Raw genomic sequence first — 21,591 nt, forward strand, 5'->3', positions numbered from 1 at the left:
CTGTTCACAAGACAAGGCTGACACCGTGCAGGGTTTTGTACTGGCCAAAGGCAGCGAGTGATGGCTGGCTGGTCTTCATGGCTGCAGAGGGTTCTCCCAAGTGTGTTCTCTCAAAATGTTTGAGGATTTTGTTGCATTGTCTCTGTGTTTTTGGATGCTGATCAGTCATGGACACCTACAGTGTTTAAGGGTTCTGAGGAGTAAGGAAGGAGCGCAAATAATGTGCAATACAGGAGTGAGCTGACTGCCTGAAGAGAGGAAAGAGGCAGAGGGATACTGGTAGTGGAAGAGTTAAGTTTTTTGAATTTTATTTTGAGTTGGTATCTTTGTAGAGTATGTAAGATTTTTACTGTGAAGGCAATTGGGTGTTAAGTGAAACTTTTAGTATGGATTTAGCACTAAGATAAAAAAGGTCATGCCCACTCTACCCCCAAAAAAGAGCAGTGTATCTGTTCAGGGTGAATGTACTTGGTTAGTGGCAGATTGTTGATAGCACCTGAGTAAGTGACATTATTGCAAAAAAAATTTTAAAAGAACAATACCTAGGGTTTCATGCTTCTAAAAAGACACAGTTGTCAATAAGTGACTAATTCTTGCACTAAAAATATTTTTGAATTATTGAAAGCTTGATTTTATACATGCTGTAAAAGACTCAGCCTGTTTTACGTAGTAATGTTAGATATGTACATTCTCTTTTGTGTTTGGCTCATAACCTTAAGGCGTTAAAATGGATCCACCTTTTTTTTTTCCTTCCCCAGAGGAGTACAGCATGTTTAGGGGCTGGCCTTTGTCTGTCATGCATTCCCACCATAACAGATTTAGCAAACTGCAGCTGAGAAGTTAGACTAGTTTGTGCTTTGTGCTGCTTGTGCCAGGGAAAAAGCTTTTGTTTTCACTGAATCACTGGCATGTGGATTACTTTGATGCCAAAAAACATACAGTTTTGCTGCTGTCTGTATTTTCAATGAAAGAATGCAGGCAAGAACAAACAGAAATCCTAAGAAAGAGCTTTCTGTAGAATCTCCACAGAAAGGCAAGGATGCAGGTCCTTGTGAAGTGCAAGTGGAGAGTCCTGTGCTTGTGCTGGTAAGAATTCTTTAAACAAGCTGTCTCTTTCCCTTTAATAATTCCTGTCCTTTCTGTCAATGAAAAACTTCTTAATCTGATGCAGATGAGAAGTTCCAGCATTCTTACTTGTGAATAATTTGCATTTAAGATTGGAGTTTGATTCTCTGTGTGTTGTCTGCCTTTTTAATTGATTTTTACTGTTCTAGTTTACCAGATCTTTGGTTCTCTTTGAGTGTGACTTTGGAATTTGGCTTTCAGACTAGCTGCTTTTCAGTCTCTTCTGTCTAGCATATTTATACAGCTCTTTGAACCTAGCATGAAAACTACATATGCTTTAAAAGTCTTTCTAGCAACTCTGGTTTTTAATTGCCCAACATATCTTCCAATTAATGTATCTTTGAACTTCCTAAAGTGTGTATGTAACAGTTAAATTTTACTTAAATGATCAAAGAACTATCTAAATAATTAATGACTACTTCTGTTAAAGCATCTATCTGTTAAAGGACTTATTTTTCAATTCTTTCAGTGCACATTATTTAGGAATTTAAAGTTTTAAGATAGCTTCCGGTGAGGGAAAAGGGAGATTTTCTGTCTGTGGGGGAAATAATCAAATAAGAACTATTTTGTCTGAAACACTGCTAGACTCTTAGTTCTGTTGGAACTTTAATAGTACAGCAAGAGAACATAGCAAGTGAGCTGCAATGAATCCACCAACTCTGTTCAAAGGAGAATTGGTAAACTAGTACTTGTATATCAGTAGAAAGAAATACTTTGATAGTTCTTACTAAAACTTCAACTTCATTTAGTATTATTTCATGTTTAATTGCTGCTGCTGATGGTCCTCTCTCTATTTGTCTGCCTGTAGTTGAAGTTAGTGGGATGATCTTCAAATTATAGTGTCTCCCCTCCCTCTTATTTGAGCTTCACACTATGTATTTAAGAATTGAACTAAAACATATTGGCCATTTGTATTTAGTAATACTCATCTGTAACTTTTTGGGAATTGTTACTATTTATAACTGAAAGCTTACATGTGTGCTAGTAAGACAAACTTTCTTTTCCTTCTCGCTGTTTTGTTTTTTTTTGGTTTTGTTCTATTCAGAGAGTTGTTAATAGAATGTGGGAATTTTTTGGATGGGTGTGTTCTGATTTCTGGTCCAGATTTTCATCAGTACAATATGAGCTAATCTTCTGTGTGCTTTCCTGCCTTTGGAATGTTTAACTTTATTTAGAATTGTTTTTATTCCCCCATGAATACTCAGAGAGGATATTAGTGTTTCTGCAGATACTTGGAGTACTGCAGCTAATCAGCAAGGCACATGTACTTATTTAAGAAGGAAAAAAAAGTATAACACTATACTGTGTTTACTTATCACCATTTATTGAGTACCTCTTTATAATTTTTCAAATACGACTTAATTTAATGCTCATGGAATAATACATCTCCAGTGTTTGCTCTCATTTTTTCATTTTTGGGTGAAGTGCATGCATTCAACATGAAGGTCAATATTTAAAGGGAAGGACATTTAGGTTTTGCATAGGTCACATTAAAAATGTCTTCTCTATCATTTCAGTTACTATTTTGTTCTTAATCTGTTTACATATATATATATATGCAAGTGTATGTATAACATAATTATAGATCCCTTTGTCTAGTTATTGGGCAAAGCTAGATGAAGTGGTGTAAGTAACCTGCAGCAAGTGTGCTGCCAGGCACAAAGCAAAAAGTAAGATGTAATGTTTCATTTGACTTTGACATTTGGGTCTATTTTTATTTCATTGTGCTGTGATGTTGCAGTAAATTTTTACTGGCACAGTGAAGGTAGGTACCCTGTCGTTGGTGCAGGATGCAGTGAGGTAGTAACTAAGACTGACAAAATTGCTAGTTGCTGTAACAAATTCTGAACAGCAGAACTTCTTATTTCCTGGGTTAAAAACCTGGGAATTACATTAGATAGCAATCCTCTAAAGCATATGGAACAGTAGGCTTCTGGTTTACTCTAGTAATACTTCTCATTTACCATTGTCTAAAATATTTTTTCAAGTGTGGATGTATTCCTTTTGTGCAAATATGATGTGATTTGCCTAGCACACAATTTAAGCATTCTTTATAAAGATGAGATAGAATCAGCTGTCAGAAAGCAACAGGTTTTTTGTCAATGTGTGTCATATTCATTTAATTTTTTTAAATGTAGTTCACTGAGAGTCTGTGTGGAGCATTGAGGGAGCTGGGTATCTATAACTGGAAGACTCCCATGTGCTATTGAAACAATGTTATTTGATTGAGTGCAGTGCCTGAATTAACTTTCCTGATTAGGTGGGTGGGTTCACAGAAAGAGTCATCTGCTGCTTTCAGTGCCAGTATGTCAGTATGTGTGCTCCTTTGTGTCCCTGTGATTTGAATTACATTGTGTCATAACTTTGCCCTTGAGGTTAACAAGCAAGAAGAGCCCATGGAAAAAAGCATTTAGATTTTCCAGGTGGTGCCTCAAAACCCTGCTTGGGATGAGCTGCTGTTGTGCTAGCTGTTATAGAAGTTACTGGATGAGTATTCCTGCTGTCCAGCTGCTTTTTGATAGTTACAAGTAGTAATTGCTTATCAAAACAGATGATGTTTCTGGGAAGTTGGATCTTTTGGAGGTCATCTTTCTGCTTGGAAACTTGCTAGCAGTATAAAATGTAATAGTTAAAAGTAAGCTCTAGGATACAAATAATCTCTTGAATTAATTTTTAAAACCTCAACCTGGGCAATTTATTTTCTGTTTATTGTGGGACACTAAGATACACGGAACTGTTACCCATGTCTAGTATTAAATAATCCTACTGTATGTCCACAGTGGCTTTCCTCAGGCCACTATGAAGAAATACTTAACACCTATTCATCTATTTATATGCTGCTTCCTGCTAGTGCCTGTAGCTCCATTTTACTCCTTATGGGAACTTGTTAATTTGAAGGTGTATAAGCCAAACATGTTTTTATAAGGTAGATCATGTTTTGTAGCAGTAGGCTAACAATAGTCAGTGTGCTTAGCCTTACCATCTTTTGTTTTCTGAGAACTGGACAATAACAATTGTCTCAAGTGCGCAAGAAAAACATGTCCTGTGGGGTTTTTTTCTGTAATGTGTAGCGTAGGTAATCACTGAACTCTTAGCTTAAAATTTATTTTATCTGATGAATTTTGACACTGCTTGTCCAAATATACGTACTGTATTCTGACAGATTAAAATGCTTGCTGTGTGGGTGTCATGACTGCTGTTTTGAAATATTTCCTATTTCTGATAAGTTTCCATGCTTATGATACTCAGGCAAACCCCAAAGTTGTATGGCAGAAAATTTGCTCTTTTATCTTTCAGAAATATAGCATTGACTGGCTCAGGACCAACCATGAACGCCTATGCTCTTAGCATTTTCCTAGAGTACAGAAATAAAAATGTTCTTGGCTGCAGATTAATGGGAAAAGTTAAGCCTTATTGTAAAGGCTGACTTTTAGTGCCTATAAACTTGATGTTGCAGTTTTAACTGGGCTGAGTTTTATCTGTGTCTGCTGGTCCATAAATCATATTTAACAATTGTGTAACTACCCATCATATTTTCTTTTATATTACATGAAGTAATACCAGATTTTTAATTTTTTTTTTTAAAGTGTAGAAGAGCCTGAGAGAGAATCTGCTTCCTTGTGCTGTTTTATGTCTGGCTAAATGCCAGCATCAGTGTGTTGTTTATTGTTTTCTTTTTTCATATCTGGTCCAAACTGATAAAACATCCTCTTCCTTTTGAATCTGACAAATGACTAAGAAAGAAATGAGTAACATTTAGAAGAAACCCAAGGAAGCAAATTCTTAATTAATTTTTACATAAATGATACTACTGCAAATCAAGTACCTCACTGATTAAATAGAAGTTTTTATTTAAGACCTGAGCTTCAGTGAGCTTTAGATTCTTTAAAAGCTTCTCATGAAGGAGGAGTTTTCCTTTTCATCTTGTATTTACAGCATGCAAACAAAATGTAAGCAAAGCTTATATTCTTTTACGATTCCTTTTCATTAATTTTATAGTTGGGATAAGCCAGTTTTGTGACTACAGGGCAAAGAGAGGCATTTGCAATTAATTGGATGATTTTTAAAGCTGCATTTTTGGGTTTTGAATTCGCTGTACTAGACAAGTGTGTGTGTGTGTGTGTTTGTATGCCCATGAAATAATTTTAGTTGCATTTTCTTTAAAAGTAATCCTTTTCCTCTGCTTTTGCTGGTAAAATGAGAAAAGCCAGAACTAGCTTTCTCCCAGTGTTCACCTATCACCTTCCCAAGAGAATTAACAGGAGGATGGACATAGCCCTTCAGCACCAGGGAGAAGTGGATGAGAGTGCTGATCATGTGCAGCACCATGTCAAAATCATTACCTGTTGTCATTATATTGCAAGAGTTCCATACCTCCTTGCTGTTTCTCGTAGGCAGCTCCTCTAGGCACTGACTCTTCCTTCTCACAGTAGCCAACTGACTCCCGTTCCCCTCTCAACCAACCACCCCACTGTTTTATAGCACTCTTCTTCTCATTGGTTACAGCTGTGGCCTGTTAAAGTCAGGCCTGCTCCTAATCTTTAATAATTGGCTCAGCTGCAACTCCTTAAGGGGTAAGATTACTTTCTATACTACCTTTATTTTCTTATTTTCTATCCCCCCACAATTTCTCATTTGAGATGACAGCTTTCCCTTGCTACCAGGCTGTGGAATTGGGGCTGTCATCTATCCACTTGCTAGTTCAGATAGTAGCTGTCCTGCTTTGTGAGCTTTCTGACAATATTGACCAAGCACGTGTTTATTCTTTCCTTTGAAAAGCTCCCCAGATTGCCACAAGTGGTCACACAGCACCTGAGCAGCATTTCAGATGCAATCTGACTGGAAGGCCCCTGGTTGGAAGGAATTCTCTCAAGCCAGATCACCTCCTAATCTGTCACAAAAGCTCTGGCTCAGTTGCTGGTCTTTGTGTGAGAAGGCCGCGATAAGGGAGAGAATAATTTCCTCTCATATTCTGTGTGTGATGTTTAATATCTGCTGTGTAATGGTAAAAATTACAGACTCCATCCCATGTTATTCAGTGTAGTTTTTAGGTTGATGTTGAAATGTGTTTGAGAACCAAGTAGGACAAAAATAAGAATTAATCTAACTTGACAGAAAACCTCAAACCTTAGGCTCAAAATTGAGAACAAATGAGAGGTATGCTTCTCATACTTTGCCCTTAGTCCCAGGGAATCTGGAGCCCTGCTAAATACTCAGTAACAGGTATTGCAGTTCTGGAAATTTAAACCTAAGACTGAGAAGAACATAAGAAGGCAAGGTCTGAGCTATTTCAAATGTTAACTACAGAGCCAGTTACATCTCCATTTCTTAGACTGCTTCAGGAAACCATTTCTCTTCAAGTAATAGTATTAATTAGCATTCTTTTAAAATAGAAGTTTCAAATTCCATACAGAACAGGTCCAGATAAAGGGTTCCTTAGTGTGAATGCTTCAGGCTGCCTAACACAGATCTTCATGGAACATTAAAATACTGGTGTGACATTCCATACAAGTAATCAGCTGAAAAGAAGAGATGAAACTTGTGTCAGGCTACTGCATGGGCACTGAGAAAACTGGCTATTAGTGCACCATGCTTACCTACAGACTCTCTTGATATTGACTAGATAAAGGTGTTTGGGTGCCTTGAAGCGGCTGGAAAACGTATCTGGGGTGAGTTTATGCTTTTCTGTTATTGTAGACAGAACAGAACATAGTCTCAAGAGTGAGAAGTGCCACGAGAGAGGGGAAGGGTCCTTCTGGTGTCAGCCCCGTGTTTAATTGCTTTAAGGCAATTGTGAAGCCAAATCTTCTCAGCTAACTGCGGAGACTGTCCACACAAATCAAACAGTCCCTCTTTGCACAGTTTAATTTGCAGTATTTATTTTTGTTTCTCCTAAAGGTCAGTCATCCTGCGCAACTCTCAAACCAACCTGTCACCACAGCATGTTGTGTATAATTTCTCATGACAAACTCTTGAGAAGGAGTGGTCACATGGGAAAGGCAAATTTGACCAGAAGGAGTGACTGGGCCACATTGTTGTAGTTGTCTCTAAACATTTCTTTAATGTAAGAAAGAGTGTAATCCATAAGAGTTCAGGCTCAGTGGTTGGCAGGTGGGCATCTTGCTTGCCTGGATAGGTAGAGAGAGACCTGTTACACTGAAGGTGAGAGAAAGGTGAGCAAAGGGTGTTTTGTTTTCTGGCTGATGTGTTGCCTTGTACTTTACTTATAGACCAGTAAATTTTGAAATTCTCTTTGTATTCTGTTATCTCTGTCTCTGTGCTTAAGGAAGAAAATTTGTAAAGGACAGTTATTGCCTTAGTGAATGAGTTGGAAGAGGTGAAGTTACTGTAGTTTATTTGGAATCAGAGCTGGTTATGACAATCTGTTGGAGTGGGGCTGCTCAATCTGAAATTTTGTGAAGGGGTAATTTTGCAGTGTGTAGGAAATGTAGTATGTAGGAAATGTTTCAAATAGTTGGGTGGACAAGGTGTTAAGGAAGTGTGGAGCACATCATTTCATTAGCTTGGGATTCACTGCAGCAGTCTGAGCACTCAAATGCAAACTTGCAACCAAAATATTTTGTGTAAATTAGTACATTAGAGAAAACAGAATCTTTTCTTAGGTTGTGTGTGCCTTATGCTTTTCTGAGCTAAATTGTCCAACCATTTAAGCTGCAGAAGGGTGCATGGACATAAACTTAAGCCTTTTCTGATGGACACTGACATTAGTTCTTGGCTTTGTGATAACTCATGTACATGAATGACAGGCTGGGGTTGAGGTGAGAAGCTCTCCGAATGTGTCAGAGTGCAATATGGAGTGAACTGAACAGCCCTTCTCCATCTCATCTGAGCAGAAAGATGTCAAACACAGCAAAATAATCATGGCTCTTAGAAATATTGGTCTGTGCTGAGTATGTTGTTACATAGCTAATGAACTTCTAGGAAATCCTTCCTGTGAGATTGTAAATGCTAGCTATTTTTCTTAACAAAGCCACATTTTGTTCATAATTTTTGGTAGATTTTTCCAGACTTTGCTTTTTTTTGCCTCTTCAGCTGTTACGCTTTGTTATGTTTCCACATTTTTCTTACCAATAGAACTACTGTGTGGTACATATGGGGGAATCTCAGATAGCTTTTAAATAGCCTGTGAACAAACCCTGAAAACTTTGGTAACTTTCTCTGACCAAAGCTTTCCTAATTCCTTGACAAACAAATTTATTTGATTCACTTTTGGATGAAGAAAACACCTGTAGGGTTTCTCAGGAATATTATTAATATACTAGTGATTACCAGCAGTTACTAATAGAGATCTTTGTTCTGTGTAGGACAATTAGAATTTGGAAGGTTATTATCATGAGTTATATAAAGCAATATGTAAAGTTTATCTTGTCATTTTACCTATAATGATGACAGAAGCTGGTCTTGCTGCTACAATTATCTTTAATATACCTTACCTATAAATTAGTACCACTGATCTTGAGAAAATATAATTTGTAAAGTCTCTTGTAATTGTTGCTTGTAAAAAAAAAGTAATTTTATGTCTGTTACTGTGATGCTGAATTTTAGTTCAAGCTAGATTATAACCCTATTTTTTGCATTAGTTTGCACACTCTAAGGCAGTCCTGCCTTGTTCAGAGCTCTGTCTAACCTGCTTTGCCATCTGACCACTTAACAGAATGCTTGGCAGGGTGAAGGTTTTTCTCTGTGTGATTGTGCAGGGGCAGCTGTAATGCCTCATTTGTAGAAAGGGGTTTTAATGTGGAATCAATGCACAGTTACTGAGGAAAGCTACATGTGCAATTAGGAGGGAAGTAGATGGCCTATGGGAATTTTGAAAAAAAATAGAAAGAAGGAGGAATGTCAATTAGCCTGCCCCTGCTGCAGGTTACTGCTGAATTAAAACACAGCTCAGTCTTTGAGCTGAGGTTGTTTTCATTCCTCTTAAACCCAAATCAGAGCTTTCTGGGCTATATCAAGCAAAGGCAACAATCAACATAAGAGACTAGTAATTTTTTTATAATTTTTTTGCAGTGAGAATACATATGTGATTATGTTAATAAGCTCTGGCTTACTGGATTTTGTGAAATAGTTGTGAGGCAATCAGCATGCTTGTCTCTAATTGCCACTTGCACTTCCCCATATGGTGTATTATGACAAAGCCTGCATTTTGAATATTGTATGTTTTTGATGTAGATGCAATATAATCTTGCCAATCTTTTAAAGAGTAACCTCTAGAATAAGTCAATAATTGTAATTGTCCCTCAATATACCTGAATTTATTTTGATTTTTTCTTTTTTCCTGTAGGCAAAGCCAAAACTTATAGAACCAATAGACTATGAAAATGTCATTGTTCAGAGGAAAACACAGATTTTGAATGATCCTCTACGTGAGATGCTACTGTTCCCTTATGATGACTTCCAGGTAATTTAATCCACCCTGTTTTTGTTGAGTGGTTTTTTTTGTTTGTTTGGGGTTGATTTCTGTTTTTACCACAGGTTTCTAGTAGTAGGAGTCATGAGGTGATAGCTTCCTGTTTCTTAACTCTCTTTAGCTCCAAAAATGTGCACAAAATCTTTGCTGTGAGTCCCATTACCCTGCTTGATTAACTCTTTTGGGTACAGAAGAAATAGCACAATTTCCTTATCTGACCATAAGATCTACTTATAAGATCATATTATAAAATCTACTTATTGCAACTCAACAATTTTACTGCCTTTTGAAGTAAATGATGGTAGGTATTTCCCCTTGTAGGTATTTCCCCTCCCTTTCCAATGTAGGAAATTATGTGATGACTATTTAAAAAAAGCATCTGCTTTCTTTAATTCTTAAACTGATTTTTTCTTCCCATTCTTAATAATGAAGGATATGAACCTGTTCAAATGCAGTCTGCTACTCTTAGCTGCATCATCCCAGCCAAAATTGTGTTCTAGTAAAATACCCCTTACATAACAGAGTTTCTGACTTGATTAAGCCAGACTGAACCAAGTTTTGTGATAATCTTATTTTTTTTAATGATGATGTTTGTCTAAATAAATAGTTTATTTCAGTACACTTTTTAAAAGATCTTCTTGTAGATCTTGTTAGGATAACTACCAAGCATCTTAGAGACTGAAGCTGGAGTAAGTAGTGAGGAAAGTCTCTTGTCCTCATGCCCATACTTGCAATCAAAATGTCTGTTTGAGAAGAGTGCAGACATCTGAACAATCTGTAAATTAATTTTATTGAACCAAGTAGTTGAAGCTAAGTTTGTTTACTATGGGGAAAGTTGACGATGAGTTGGTATATTTCTACAGAAGGACCTCTAAAATCTTATAAATTACATCTTGAATTTTTAATGAATTTCTCTGGCCTATTAGAGTTTACCTGACTGCAGCTGGACTCTCTTTTTAATACAGTCTGGGGACTTCTTTTCCTTTGATTCTGACACGAATAATTCTACTTGTAGTCTTCCCACTCTCAGCTAAAAAGCTAAAAAAATTAGTTTTTGAAGCTACAGTTATTTAAAGAGGAGTTTGGGCTTCATGTGTTCCCAGCCACACATGGAAGTTTATATAGGAGTAAGACTTCTTGAAAAGGATGTTGTACTGAGACAAGTTTTGAATATGGAATCTCTCAGGATGATACCCTACACCTGGTGTTGGCTTCGGGACTAAAAAGTAGTAGGCTATTCCACCAAAATCCCCTTCAGCGTGCCTCTTCAGTGTCATAGATCAAGAGGAATCCAGGTTACTTCTGCTAAGTGTGCCCTTATCTGATTGACTGGTTGACTTACCAGGGTCATTCCGGTGAGCAGCTCTGAGTTATCAATGGAAAAGAAACAAACCCATCACGAATATCCTCGGGCATTTTGTCTAAGCAGTCTGGGGGTATGGCTGAAGTGTTTAACTGCTGTTTCTAGTGACCTCCTGCAATTCTTATCCTCAGGCCTATATGAATGAAGCTAGTCCATAGCTCAGTCTCATCCTTCAGGAATGACTGAATTTTGTCATAGATCGTGATGGCTTTTGTCATCCTTTGTTTGGATTCTGTGGTCAGATTTTCATCAAGGCAGGCATTAAAGTGTGTGTTACATCAGAAGATTTCCTTCAAGTACTCAGTGTTTTGGAATATAGTCATTTTTCGTATTTATTTATTTATCCCTCATCAGTATAATATTGGAACAAGTTTTCTGGGTTTCCCCAGTTTTGGCAGAGTCTTATTTTATATGTGATTTACATGAAGAAAGGTTTGTGCTATCAAACTGTATTATCAAACTTCTATTTCCTTCGAAGACTTGCTGGCACAAACTAACTCCAAATATTTTTGTTGTACATATGACTCTTCTGCACTACTTTGATCTATCTAGCTTGTTTTCAACAACACAAAACATTTAAATCTGTCATTCAATATATTAAGGAAATACTTCCATGTTAGAGAACAGAAAACTCTTAAGTGCTTATTATTTTTATTTGAAAGTTAGACCTTTTAACCCTGTTCAGTTTTCTATAGTCATATTTACAGATTTGAAATCACTAGTCATTATATAGTTGCCAGTGTCATTTGAATAATTTAAAAAAAATAAATTAAGGCATATTTTCTATGTTTGCCATTCAGCTTCACATGTATTTTTTAAATTCCTCTATCTTAACTTGTGGCTGTCACTCAGTGTATGAGTGGGAAGCTATGGCTCAAATATTTGATACTGGCTTCATCCCCCTCAAGAAAAATTTTAGATAGTGAGCCAGGGCATTTAGAACTATCTGTAAACACACTTAGGACTGTTTATAGGTGGAAATGCCCAGCATTGTCTAGAAACCTGTTCAAGCTATTTCCTTTCAGAGCATTCAGTTTTTATCTTTGCAAAGTTCTTCCTCACACTTAGGTTAAATTGATTACAATGTAAAAACCCTTGCCTGGAAAGGAAGCCCAGCAGTGTTAATTTATAATGACATTAAGAGTAAGGCTATTTTGTTCAGCATGGCCCTAACACTAGCACTTAAAATGGCATGGGAGATACTTAGCTTGCAGTACTAGATATCACTTTTGGAATTTTTGGAAGATTACAGACGAAGCTGCATGTTTTCAAAAAAGCACCATTGATGATACCACCATTGAATTTATGTTACAGTTTAGATTATTTAGAGAAAAATAGGAAAGAAATATTTGTGCTTGATTTGGATTTTTTCAGGTAATGCAGTTAGATAACTGAGAGTTAATTTATTAGGGGTGAGAAGCTAGTATTAAAGGAGCAGCAATATTAATTTTTAGTCCATATCAGAAATTAAAAAGCACAGCAACTGGCTTTTTTTGGATCACATATAGCTTTCCTCTCTTCCTCCCTTTTTCTCTTCCTTGCATTAAAAATGTCTAGTGAGAGGAGGGGGGAAAAAACACAAAAGGGGAAAGTAACTCTTTTTCTGTCAGGTACGACTGTTCTCTAAACATGCTGTCAGAAGCAGCTCTAAGCTCAAATCACTACCAAAGAAACATTTGAGCAAGGATGCTCAAAATGCTCAGAAAATGCTCCAGTCTTGGAAAACTCATAAAATTTGAAGGATTGTTCCTCAGCCAGCTATCTAGTTACAGGAACCTGTCCAGATTTCCACTTAACTGCATTTGCTGTTATCCCAAATGTGGTTAGCTAAGGTTATGAAACCTGATTTCTCTCTTTTTGTATATGTTTGATAGCAGTTCATTTACTTTTCATAAGAACATGATTTCTGTTCTGCTTTGTGCAGAGCTTCAAATCCAAAAAAGTTGTCTTGCAATTTTTTCCTTTCAAGTTTGTTTTTTTTCCTTCATGCTATTGTATCTAAATAATAGCAAGATTTGCTTTTCTGTAGTTACCAGAAGAGCTCTTAATCAGCAACTTCATCTCCATATATTGGGTCTTTTTAAATTTACCACTTGAAGATTGTTTCAGCTGCTTTTCACAAGCTCAAGCTCTGAGTTTTCTGCACTGAATTCACTTATCAGGTTACTCCCTACCCTGTTCTCAACAAATTTATGGGGGCAGACGTGTTGTGTTTGGAGACATGTTTTACTGTTGGCATCACTGAATTTGCTTTCATTCTTAGTAAGTGGGGTGTCTAAATTTTGTTCATGCTTTGTAGTCTGTTCATTTTTATCTGCATTTTTGTGCTCTTTTTCATTTTGGTGCCTATACAATGTGTTTGTTAATTATGGTGATAGAACCATTTTTCTGCCACCCGTTGGAACATCTCTATTAATGTTCTTGCTACTCTCAGTCACAACAATGCTGCCAGTTTTTCAAGGCTTTCCCTCTTCTATTCTCTTGGTGGAAACAGCCATCTCCTTTGTAACAGTAAATTACTGTATCCATTGGATACTCTTGTATCCAAGCTTGTGCCTCTTCATGGCTTGTTGTAAATATCTCACCTGAATTTCAGTAATTTGCTCAGTAATGGAATGGCTTCATAACTAAATAGCAGTAGTTTAAAACAGGCCACCTTCATGGTGGTGGTAGTCACGTTGAAGTCGTATGCTCAATGACTGCAAAATTGGTGATGTTTATCTTAATTGCACAGTGGGTAAATTCTTTAAAGGAACCTTAACCCAAAGCAGTACTAGTGTGTACTTGGCAGTAAAGCACCCTTTAGATAAATACCTTTTTTTTTCCTTTCCAAATACATAAGTTTTGAGTACTACCTCAATTTTTAAAGGAAATCATAAAACCATAGAAAGGTTTGGGTGGGAAGCTACCTTAAAGATCATCTTGTTCTAGTCCCATGCCACAGGCAGGAGCACCTTCCACTACACTTATTTGCTCAGGCTTGCTTTCCAACCTGGCCTTGAACATCTCCAGGGATGGAGTATCCACGGCTTGTCTGGGCAGCCTGTTATAGTACCTCACCATCCTCACAGTAAAGAACTTTATCCTAATATCTCATCTAAACTGCTTTCTTTCAGTTTGAATCCATTCCCCTTTGTCCTGTCAAATAATGCAAATGCAGGCTAAATTTGCTTGTAGCAAATAAAATGTGGGTGCATTCCTACCCATGTTAAATTTGTCTTTGCAAAGTTATCACAGTGTTATTTTGAAGGCAGCTTTAGCTTAGACATCATTTCACCTTTGTTATTTCTGGGTTTGAGCCATTTGGATTTAACACACTTTCACTTAAAGCTCTCAGCTTTTATTTAATGCGAGTTAAGTACATCTGAAAATAGATATTGTGCCAACTTTGAAGAAGTAAAACTAAATCCAGGTCATTCTATGAGAAGGCACATCTTCAGTAGAGGAAAAGCAAAAAAAATCCAAGTAATGTCCTTATTTTAGAGAGCACAAATTAAACTCCTCAAATAACTAATTTTTAAATGTTCAAAGTAATTTCTCTATTACTTTTCCCTTTCAAATCCATTTGGTGTTTTTGCTTAAGTCTTTAGCCAACTGTTCTAAATCGATTTAGTTTGGAAATTATAATACAGGTTCTGACACTTCCCATACGAGGGATCTGACGCTTCCCATGCAAAGGTGAAGTCACTTCTGGCACATGGTTATTTTAAGGGCAGGATCTCACAGCTTGCCATCTTTTCCACTGAGTCTTTTAGAACAGTTTCTGTCTCTGCATCTGGAACATGAGCCTCTATGGTACCGGTCTCACTGGCAAACACAACCTTGGGACAGAAAGAGCATCCATTGCAGTGTGCACTCCTTGTAGACATGTTCACTATCCACATTCCATCAGGTTTTGGGTAGTGAGGAGTCCTCAGGTGACTTGGGGAAATGTTCTTGCTGCTGTTCTCTATTCTGAGACCTCAACATATCCTAAATCCCTGGGACTCACTCAGGAAGTTGTGTCAGTAAAAGTCTGTTCACTGTGTGCCTAAGTAAGTGCGTGTGAGTCCTGGCTCGTGTTAAAAGTGGCCTTCCTTAGTTTTGACAGCAGACTAATTGAAAGGTTTTTTAATTTTCTTTGAGAGCATGAGACAAACACTTTATAGTTCCTGAGGCTACCATAAGTCAAATGATCACTTAAACCCAGAGAGTTGAAAAGTTTCATTTCTACAAAACAGTTCACCCAATGTAGTTGTGAAGGGAGTTTGTTGAGAAGACAATCCTTCCTTTCCTAATTTTTCTTTTGGAATTTAATGTGTATTTATGTGCATGCTTGCTTTTAAAATATCGTGCTGCTGCTTAAGCAATTATTTTTAGGGGTTTTCTCTAAATTAGAGTACCTCACTCACTGCATTTCCTGGCTCTTTGATGCACGACTGCAGCTGATGGATGTGCTGAGAAGGAGACAGATGCATTAAGAAAATTACTAATATGAATAAAATTCACAAGTCAGATTCTTCTGTTTTGTGACTGATATTGATACAGTACTTAGATAAAAATCCTATTATGTGTGAACAACAAGAAAAAAGCCCTTGCTGTTGTATTGATAATTGTCTAGCAGGGTAACAGCAACAATCATTTTAAAAGTATGTTCAGCAAATTCAATTTTACCAAATTATGCTACAGTGTTAAAATTTGATTGATGATTTAATGGGTTTCCCATGAAAAGTGCCTGGTAACATGCTGCCTTAGTCTTTGATTTTTCTTAAAATAATATTTTTTTAGGAAAGCACAGTATAACTGTATGCTTGTGGAATATATGTAAATACTGCATGTAATATTTATACATGATATAAAGTATAAATAATTTCTTATCAGACTGTTTCATTAGAATAGTATCTAGAAATTCTGGTCTTAAGGAAGTTTACTACTCTTAATAGAAGTTTTTATTTCCATAGCTTGTGAAAACAAATGCTTAATATGGTTTGAAGATATTTCTAGAATTAAGAAAACTTCATTTTTAAAAGCTGTTAGCATATAAATGTGTATCTTCTTGCAGTTTGGTTTTTGTTTTCTAACTGTAGTTTGCAAGATTTGTTGGTCCCATGAAATATTTTCAGGTTTGTGGTATTTGTTTTTCATACCTTCCAACCTCTCCCACCCAAGAAGTCAGCATTGTCACTTCTAGTGCACTAGACTAGATGAATGAGTTGACCATGACTATGGGATTTTTTTCCCTTTCAGTCTTTACTGTAATTGAATGTTCTGGATTAATACCCTCCCCAGTTATTGGAGTGAGGCTTTGGTAATGACCAAGATAATCAATCACCTTACGGATCAGACTCTCAACAGAGATAAGTTAAGCTAATGTACTTATGCACCCTTTTTTTCCAACATAACATGTGGAGCTTTTTCTTGTCACATTTTTATCTTATCCTTCCTGGATGTGTCCTGTAACTAACAGGTGAGGGACCACAATCCCCTTCCAGGTCCTGGCTGTGTAAACTTTCTTGTTCACCTTTGATGGCCTAAGCTGTGAAATTCCTTTCCACATAGTGCAAAAACAAGTTCTATTGCTGTGTGGTTATTTTCATTTGTGGTCCAGAAGATTTTGTTAAGTTTTCATCTTTTTCACTTTACAAATCTAAAGTATCCCAAGGCTTACTTCAGCAAAGGTCTAAGAAGCAGAATTTCATGGTCACAGAGATATTTCTGTTCTCTGGCAACCTTCCTGTGCCTCTCTGAGTTCTGGCATAGGATAGGAATAAGTTCTGACTTGGTAGGCTGAAGTATGTATATACTTCAGTGACCCATACCTTCTCTCTAAACCTGCAGTTAAACAGTGCTAGGCTTATTTTTTGTCACTTGAGATCTGCAGTTGAATTACTCTTTTATTTTGGTGTGGTTTTCTTACCTTCCTTGAATAATAGTTTTTATGTGTAGTAATAACACTACCTTAATGTCTGTCTTCAAAATATTTGAGTTACGTTGTCATGGTGGAATTATTTTTTTCTAGTATCATCTTCCCCATGTTGACAGTGTAGTGGAAAAAACTGTCCTATTGCATCTGTTTCTCACTGATTACAATCTTGCTGTTATTATGAAAGAAGGAACATGTTGCTTGAATGAAAGCAAATTCTCACTAATTGGCTATCCTGAAACATCATATTCATAGGATGTTTTCTGCTGAGCTTTTCTTCATTGTAGTGGTGTACCTGAGTGTGGCCATAGTGTGTCATCTCCCCTTTAATTGCAAGCTTCATTAATTGCTCTTGTTGTTTATCAGACAGCATTATTGCAGCGGCAGAGTCGATACATTCGGTCAACAGTTCCTGAAAATGCAGAGAAAGAAGCTCAGAGCCTGTTTGTAACTGAGGTAATACTGAAGTTGCATGTGACTGTGTGCAATAACAATATTGTACCTGACTTGTTTTTCTTCTCCTTCATTTGCCATTAAAAAAAAAACCCAGAAAAATAAGGCCTGGAAAAAGAACTAAATATTTATTGCCATTTGTCAATTATTTTAAGGCAAAATTTCCAGGAAAACCCAGTATTAAAACCCAGTATTTTTTCCATTGGTAGCTAGCTGGAAAAGAAGTTTTACAGGATAGATTTTAATTATTTTGTTTGTGTCATTGGCTTTTGCAGATGGTTCTCCTCCACTTCATTATGCTTTTGGCTTTTCCAGATGAACGTGGGTGATTTCAATGCATAATATTGGATCTACAATAAATCTGGAATGAATCACTGTGACTTGTTTTTTCTGATAAAGTCTCTCACACTAGCCATTCTTACTTTGTTTCTAATAATCTTGTACAGATTGCTGAAACAGAGGTATCCAGAACTGTAACACTTGTGGAGGCCAAAATTCATTGTGACTGTTTAACTTGTATGCTATATGGAGAAAAAACATCCTCAACCCTAAAGTTTCTCAGAACTGTTTGCTTAGGTTGGCATTCCTTTGGTTTTGTGAGGCTGTTCTTCATTCATTGTCTTGTTGAAGCCTTTAAGGAATTAAAGGTTCAATAGTTTTTCTTTGGGTTTTTTTGGTGTTTTCTACTGATATGTTTTAAGCTGATATTTTAACACATAAAACAAGAAAATGTCTGTTGTAACTCTAATAAAACTGAAGGAGCTCCACATAGCTGAATTTACATCAAAGTGTTTTATCCACACTGATAAATACCCTTAATACCTAACCTAAACATTTCTGAGATAAGTTTGAAGAAGATAGACAAGAGGAGGGAGGAGTGTTAGAGGTAATTCATGGAGTTTAATGAGTTTCTGCTGAAACAATTGCTTGGCAAGTATTAAACTCATGTTTTGAAATACAAAGAAAATATTTACGATTTATTGGATGCTGTGTTTGTGTATATGTAGGTTTATTGTGTAACATAAAATTTTGTATGGAATGGTTTCTGTCAACAGATTTTGTCAGTTTTATGTTACTTTGTTCAAAGCCAAGATAAATCAGTACTTTTATGTTGTAACAATATGGGTGGAGTAAAATGGTATTTCCTGTGATCTAGATCAGAACTTAATGACATAATTGCTTTTCAACCACTGCAAGCATACAGCCTAAATTTAAGTATTAATTTAATTGCACTGGAAGTATAAATTCAGGAAAATATGTTGTGGCTTTCTGTATCGCTTTGTGCACAGTTGAATATTCTATTTTCATAAGGTGTCTGTGCTGAGCTGTCTAAGTTCAGCACAGTCATGTTTTCAGCTTCAGCTGATTTTTCTAAAGGCTTGGCCATGTTTTCAGCTGCAGCAAAATGCTGGTTTAACTTTCTGGACGACTGAAGATGGTTAATCCAGGTGCTGAGTGCATTCATCATTTTCTGGTTTTATTGAATACATGTCTAGCATGGATCATAACATTCCATTGAAACATATAACTTGTTCCAAAAACCTATATTGCATTAGACTATTGCAAAAGAAAGGAAGTGTACAGAGTTTTCAGAGATTGATATGTAACCATAATAGTTCATAAACGGACATGTCTTAAGGGGTTTTCTTGTGCTGTGTCTATTGAATGCCTTTAATCCTCTTCCAGTTAATATTGATACTTGGTTTTCATTTAAACAGTGCATCAAAACCTACAATTCAGACTGGCATATTGTTAACTATAGATATGAAGATTACTCAGGAGAGTTTCGACAACTTCCAAAGTAAGTATGTTATTTAGTTTGTTTAGTGGTATGATAAATTGAAATTGTGGAGGAATTTTGCATTTAATATAGACTTATTTATTAGAGAAATATATTAATATGTATAATATCTAAACTGAAATATGCTATATCCATGTTTAATGGTCAGTAGAGATGATAAAGACTTGTTGGATGGAATTGATGAACTTGAATGTGTAATATCGTGTTAAACCATTTGCTGGGAAGGTACTGTCATTGCCTTGTTAACAGGCAAGTGAAAACAAGACATTGTATCATTGACAATGTGACTTTAAGAATGATAACTAAAACAGGCTAATGTTTAGATGAACCTGAAATGGTAATGTCCTGTTTTCATTGTTTCAAAGGCAGCTTTTGGAACTCCCTTTAGGAGCTTGGGGAATGGAACCTAACTGAGATGGTTGGAGCAGGTTTTCACAAGGATGATTCAAAGTACAAGCCTAGCAGACATCTGTTACAAACTTTCTAAACCATCTGCTAGAGAAATGTTTTCCCACTTTTTCAAAATTTTGTAGGAAGAGGATGGAGATTAGAACCTTAATTCATAATGTCTGAGAGTAGCTAAATACCCTGAATACCCCAACTCTGGAAGATTTATATCTTCCCTGATTGCTCTCCTGCATCTATCAGCTAAGATATAGTTACCTTGCCCTCTGGAGAATTCTGATCTACTCACAGGTTTTGTACAGGGCAGTACCAGGTTTTCAGAAACCACAATAAGAATTTAAAAAGATGCATTGTCCTGCAAGGAGTCAGTGGTTGCAGGTATGAATTCTTACTGATAAGATATTAGGAGTGCAGTGAATGAGAGGGCATCTGTTCTCTTCAGTTACACTTTAGCACAGTAACAAGCAGAACAAAAAGGACATGGCTGCCAGATGTACAAATGAGGAAAATTGTTTTCTAAGAAATAGAATTAATGAAAAATACATGCTTTTACCTAGTCATTCTTGTGCTTTTTCCTCTTCAGCAGGAAAAGAACATCTTAATTTTTGCGTCAGTAAAATATGTAACTAATAATAAAGTTCCTAGTACTTCAGAAGCTTTTTCTTTTGTAGTAAAGGGACAAAGCCAGACAAGCTTCCTGTTCATTTATATGAAGTGGATGAAGAAGCAGATAAAGATGAGGTGAGATAATAACAATTCCTTACTTTCTCTTGTTTTCATTAAAGAATGTTGGGTGTGTAGAGGTTGTGAATTTGGTTAAGTGTTGATGTCAGGACATGAAAACAGAGATTAGCTTGAACCACCTTATTGGGAAAAGCGTTACTTATCTTGTCTCCTTTCAAATAACCTTGTTCTCTGGAGATCTGTCAGGTGAGCCAGAAAAAGTTTTGACAGATAATAAAATTGAAGTTTTAGTACTTGGTGACATATAATCCTTCAGCTGTCATAAAATCTGTTTTATACTGTGTCTATGTAGGCAGGTTTCCAGAGGGAAGTGTTTCCTGCAGTTTAATCATGGAATTGAATAAAATCATAGGTGAATCTGTTCCAGCACAACAACAGCACAGACACTTCAGCATGCATGACAGTATAGCATGCAGGGTGAGCTAAAATCAATTCATCACAAATTTGAGCACAGGATAAGACTTGAGGAGCTGTCATGGAAACAAAGACTTTAAAAATTGACTAAAACTCCTAGATTTTTTCTCTGGTGTTGTTGACTTAGGGAAAGGAGAGATGTATAGCATCAAGCAATTTTCAAGTATACTTAGAATGCCAAAGACGTTTTTTTTTTCAGCAACTGCCTCTGTTATTTTTGTGATTTATTTATTTTTTACCACACCCTGTTCCAAAGCATGTTTTTAAATGCCACTGTTACCTTTTCTTACAGTTACTTGAACTCTTCCATCTCAAACAAGAATGAAAATAAAATATTTTTTCTTTTTTGTGGTTTTTTTACCTCTTGGCAATTACTTTGCTTCTAAATTCCTGGTACTCAGAACTGCTGCATATGAAATGAAAGGATTAAATGTGAAGAAGTTGTTTGGGGAATTTATCTGAGTAGATAGATTTCTAAGCAGAGAGTCCCAGGCTGATGTTTTTCCAGCACTGCTATTAATCTGCACTGTGATATTTGGACAAATAACTTTATGTATCTATATCCAAAACCTCCTATTTGTAGGATGGGAATAATTATGATTACTATTATACTGACATTTAAAAGACTTGGCATTATTTACTGTGATAATATTTCTGACAACAGAAGCGTATTAGAAAACAGTGAATTAAACACTAAAAATTTAAATGGGTATATAATTGACTATAATTTTTACCAGGAAATACATTATGGGTAGAGTTAGTTAAACACTGAAAAACTATAATTTGGCCATTAGCAGGAAGTATGTGTTTTATTAGGAAATGTAGGTAGAGAGGAGTGCCTGTGTCCTGTAAGAGCAGGCAGGAACAGGGTATCTCTTTCAGAAGTACAGTCACTGAAGGAGAGCTCTGCTGCTCTTTGAGGAACTTAGAAAATAAACACAAGAAAAGGACAT

General features: G+C 36.3%; 1 protein-coding gene across 14 annotated transcripts in view; it reads left to right on the plus strand.

The window, feature by feature from the left end:
* Window positions 1-21,591, plus strand: part of DOCK9 (dedicator of cytokinesis 9) — a 114,974-nt gene that overhangs the window by 28,948 nt on the left and 64,435 nt on the right. For 9 of the 14 annotated variants that reach the window (XM_030961970.1, XM_030962023.1, XM_030962047.1 and 6 more), the window contains exons 2-5: window positions 9,431-9,547; window positions 17,188-17,277; window positions 18,993-19,075; window positions 20,152-20,221. In XM_030961970.1, coding sequence (XP_030817830.1) covers window positions 9,431-9,547; window positions 17,188-17,277; window positions 18,993-19,075; window positions 20,152-20,221 — 360 coding nt within the window. Of the gene's footprint in view, window positions 1-817; window positions 1,087-9,430; window positions 9,548-17,187; window positions 17,278-18,992; window positions 19,076-20,151; window positions 20,222-21,591 lie in introns of those variants that run through there. The other 5 variants (XM_030961960.1, XM_030961987.1, XM_030962031.1 and 2 more) reach the window with 1 other exon arrangement.

Source organism: Camarhynchus parvulus, chromosome 1, assembly GCF_901933205.1.
Source record: "Camarhynchus parvulus chromosome 1, STF_HiC, whole genome shotgun sequence".
Taxonomy (NCBI): Eukaryota; Metazoa; Chordata; class Aves; order Passeriformes; family Thraupidae; genus Camarhynchus; species Camarhynchus parvulus.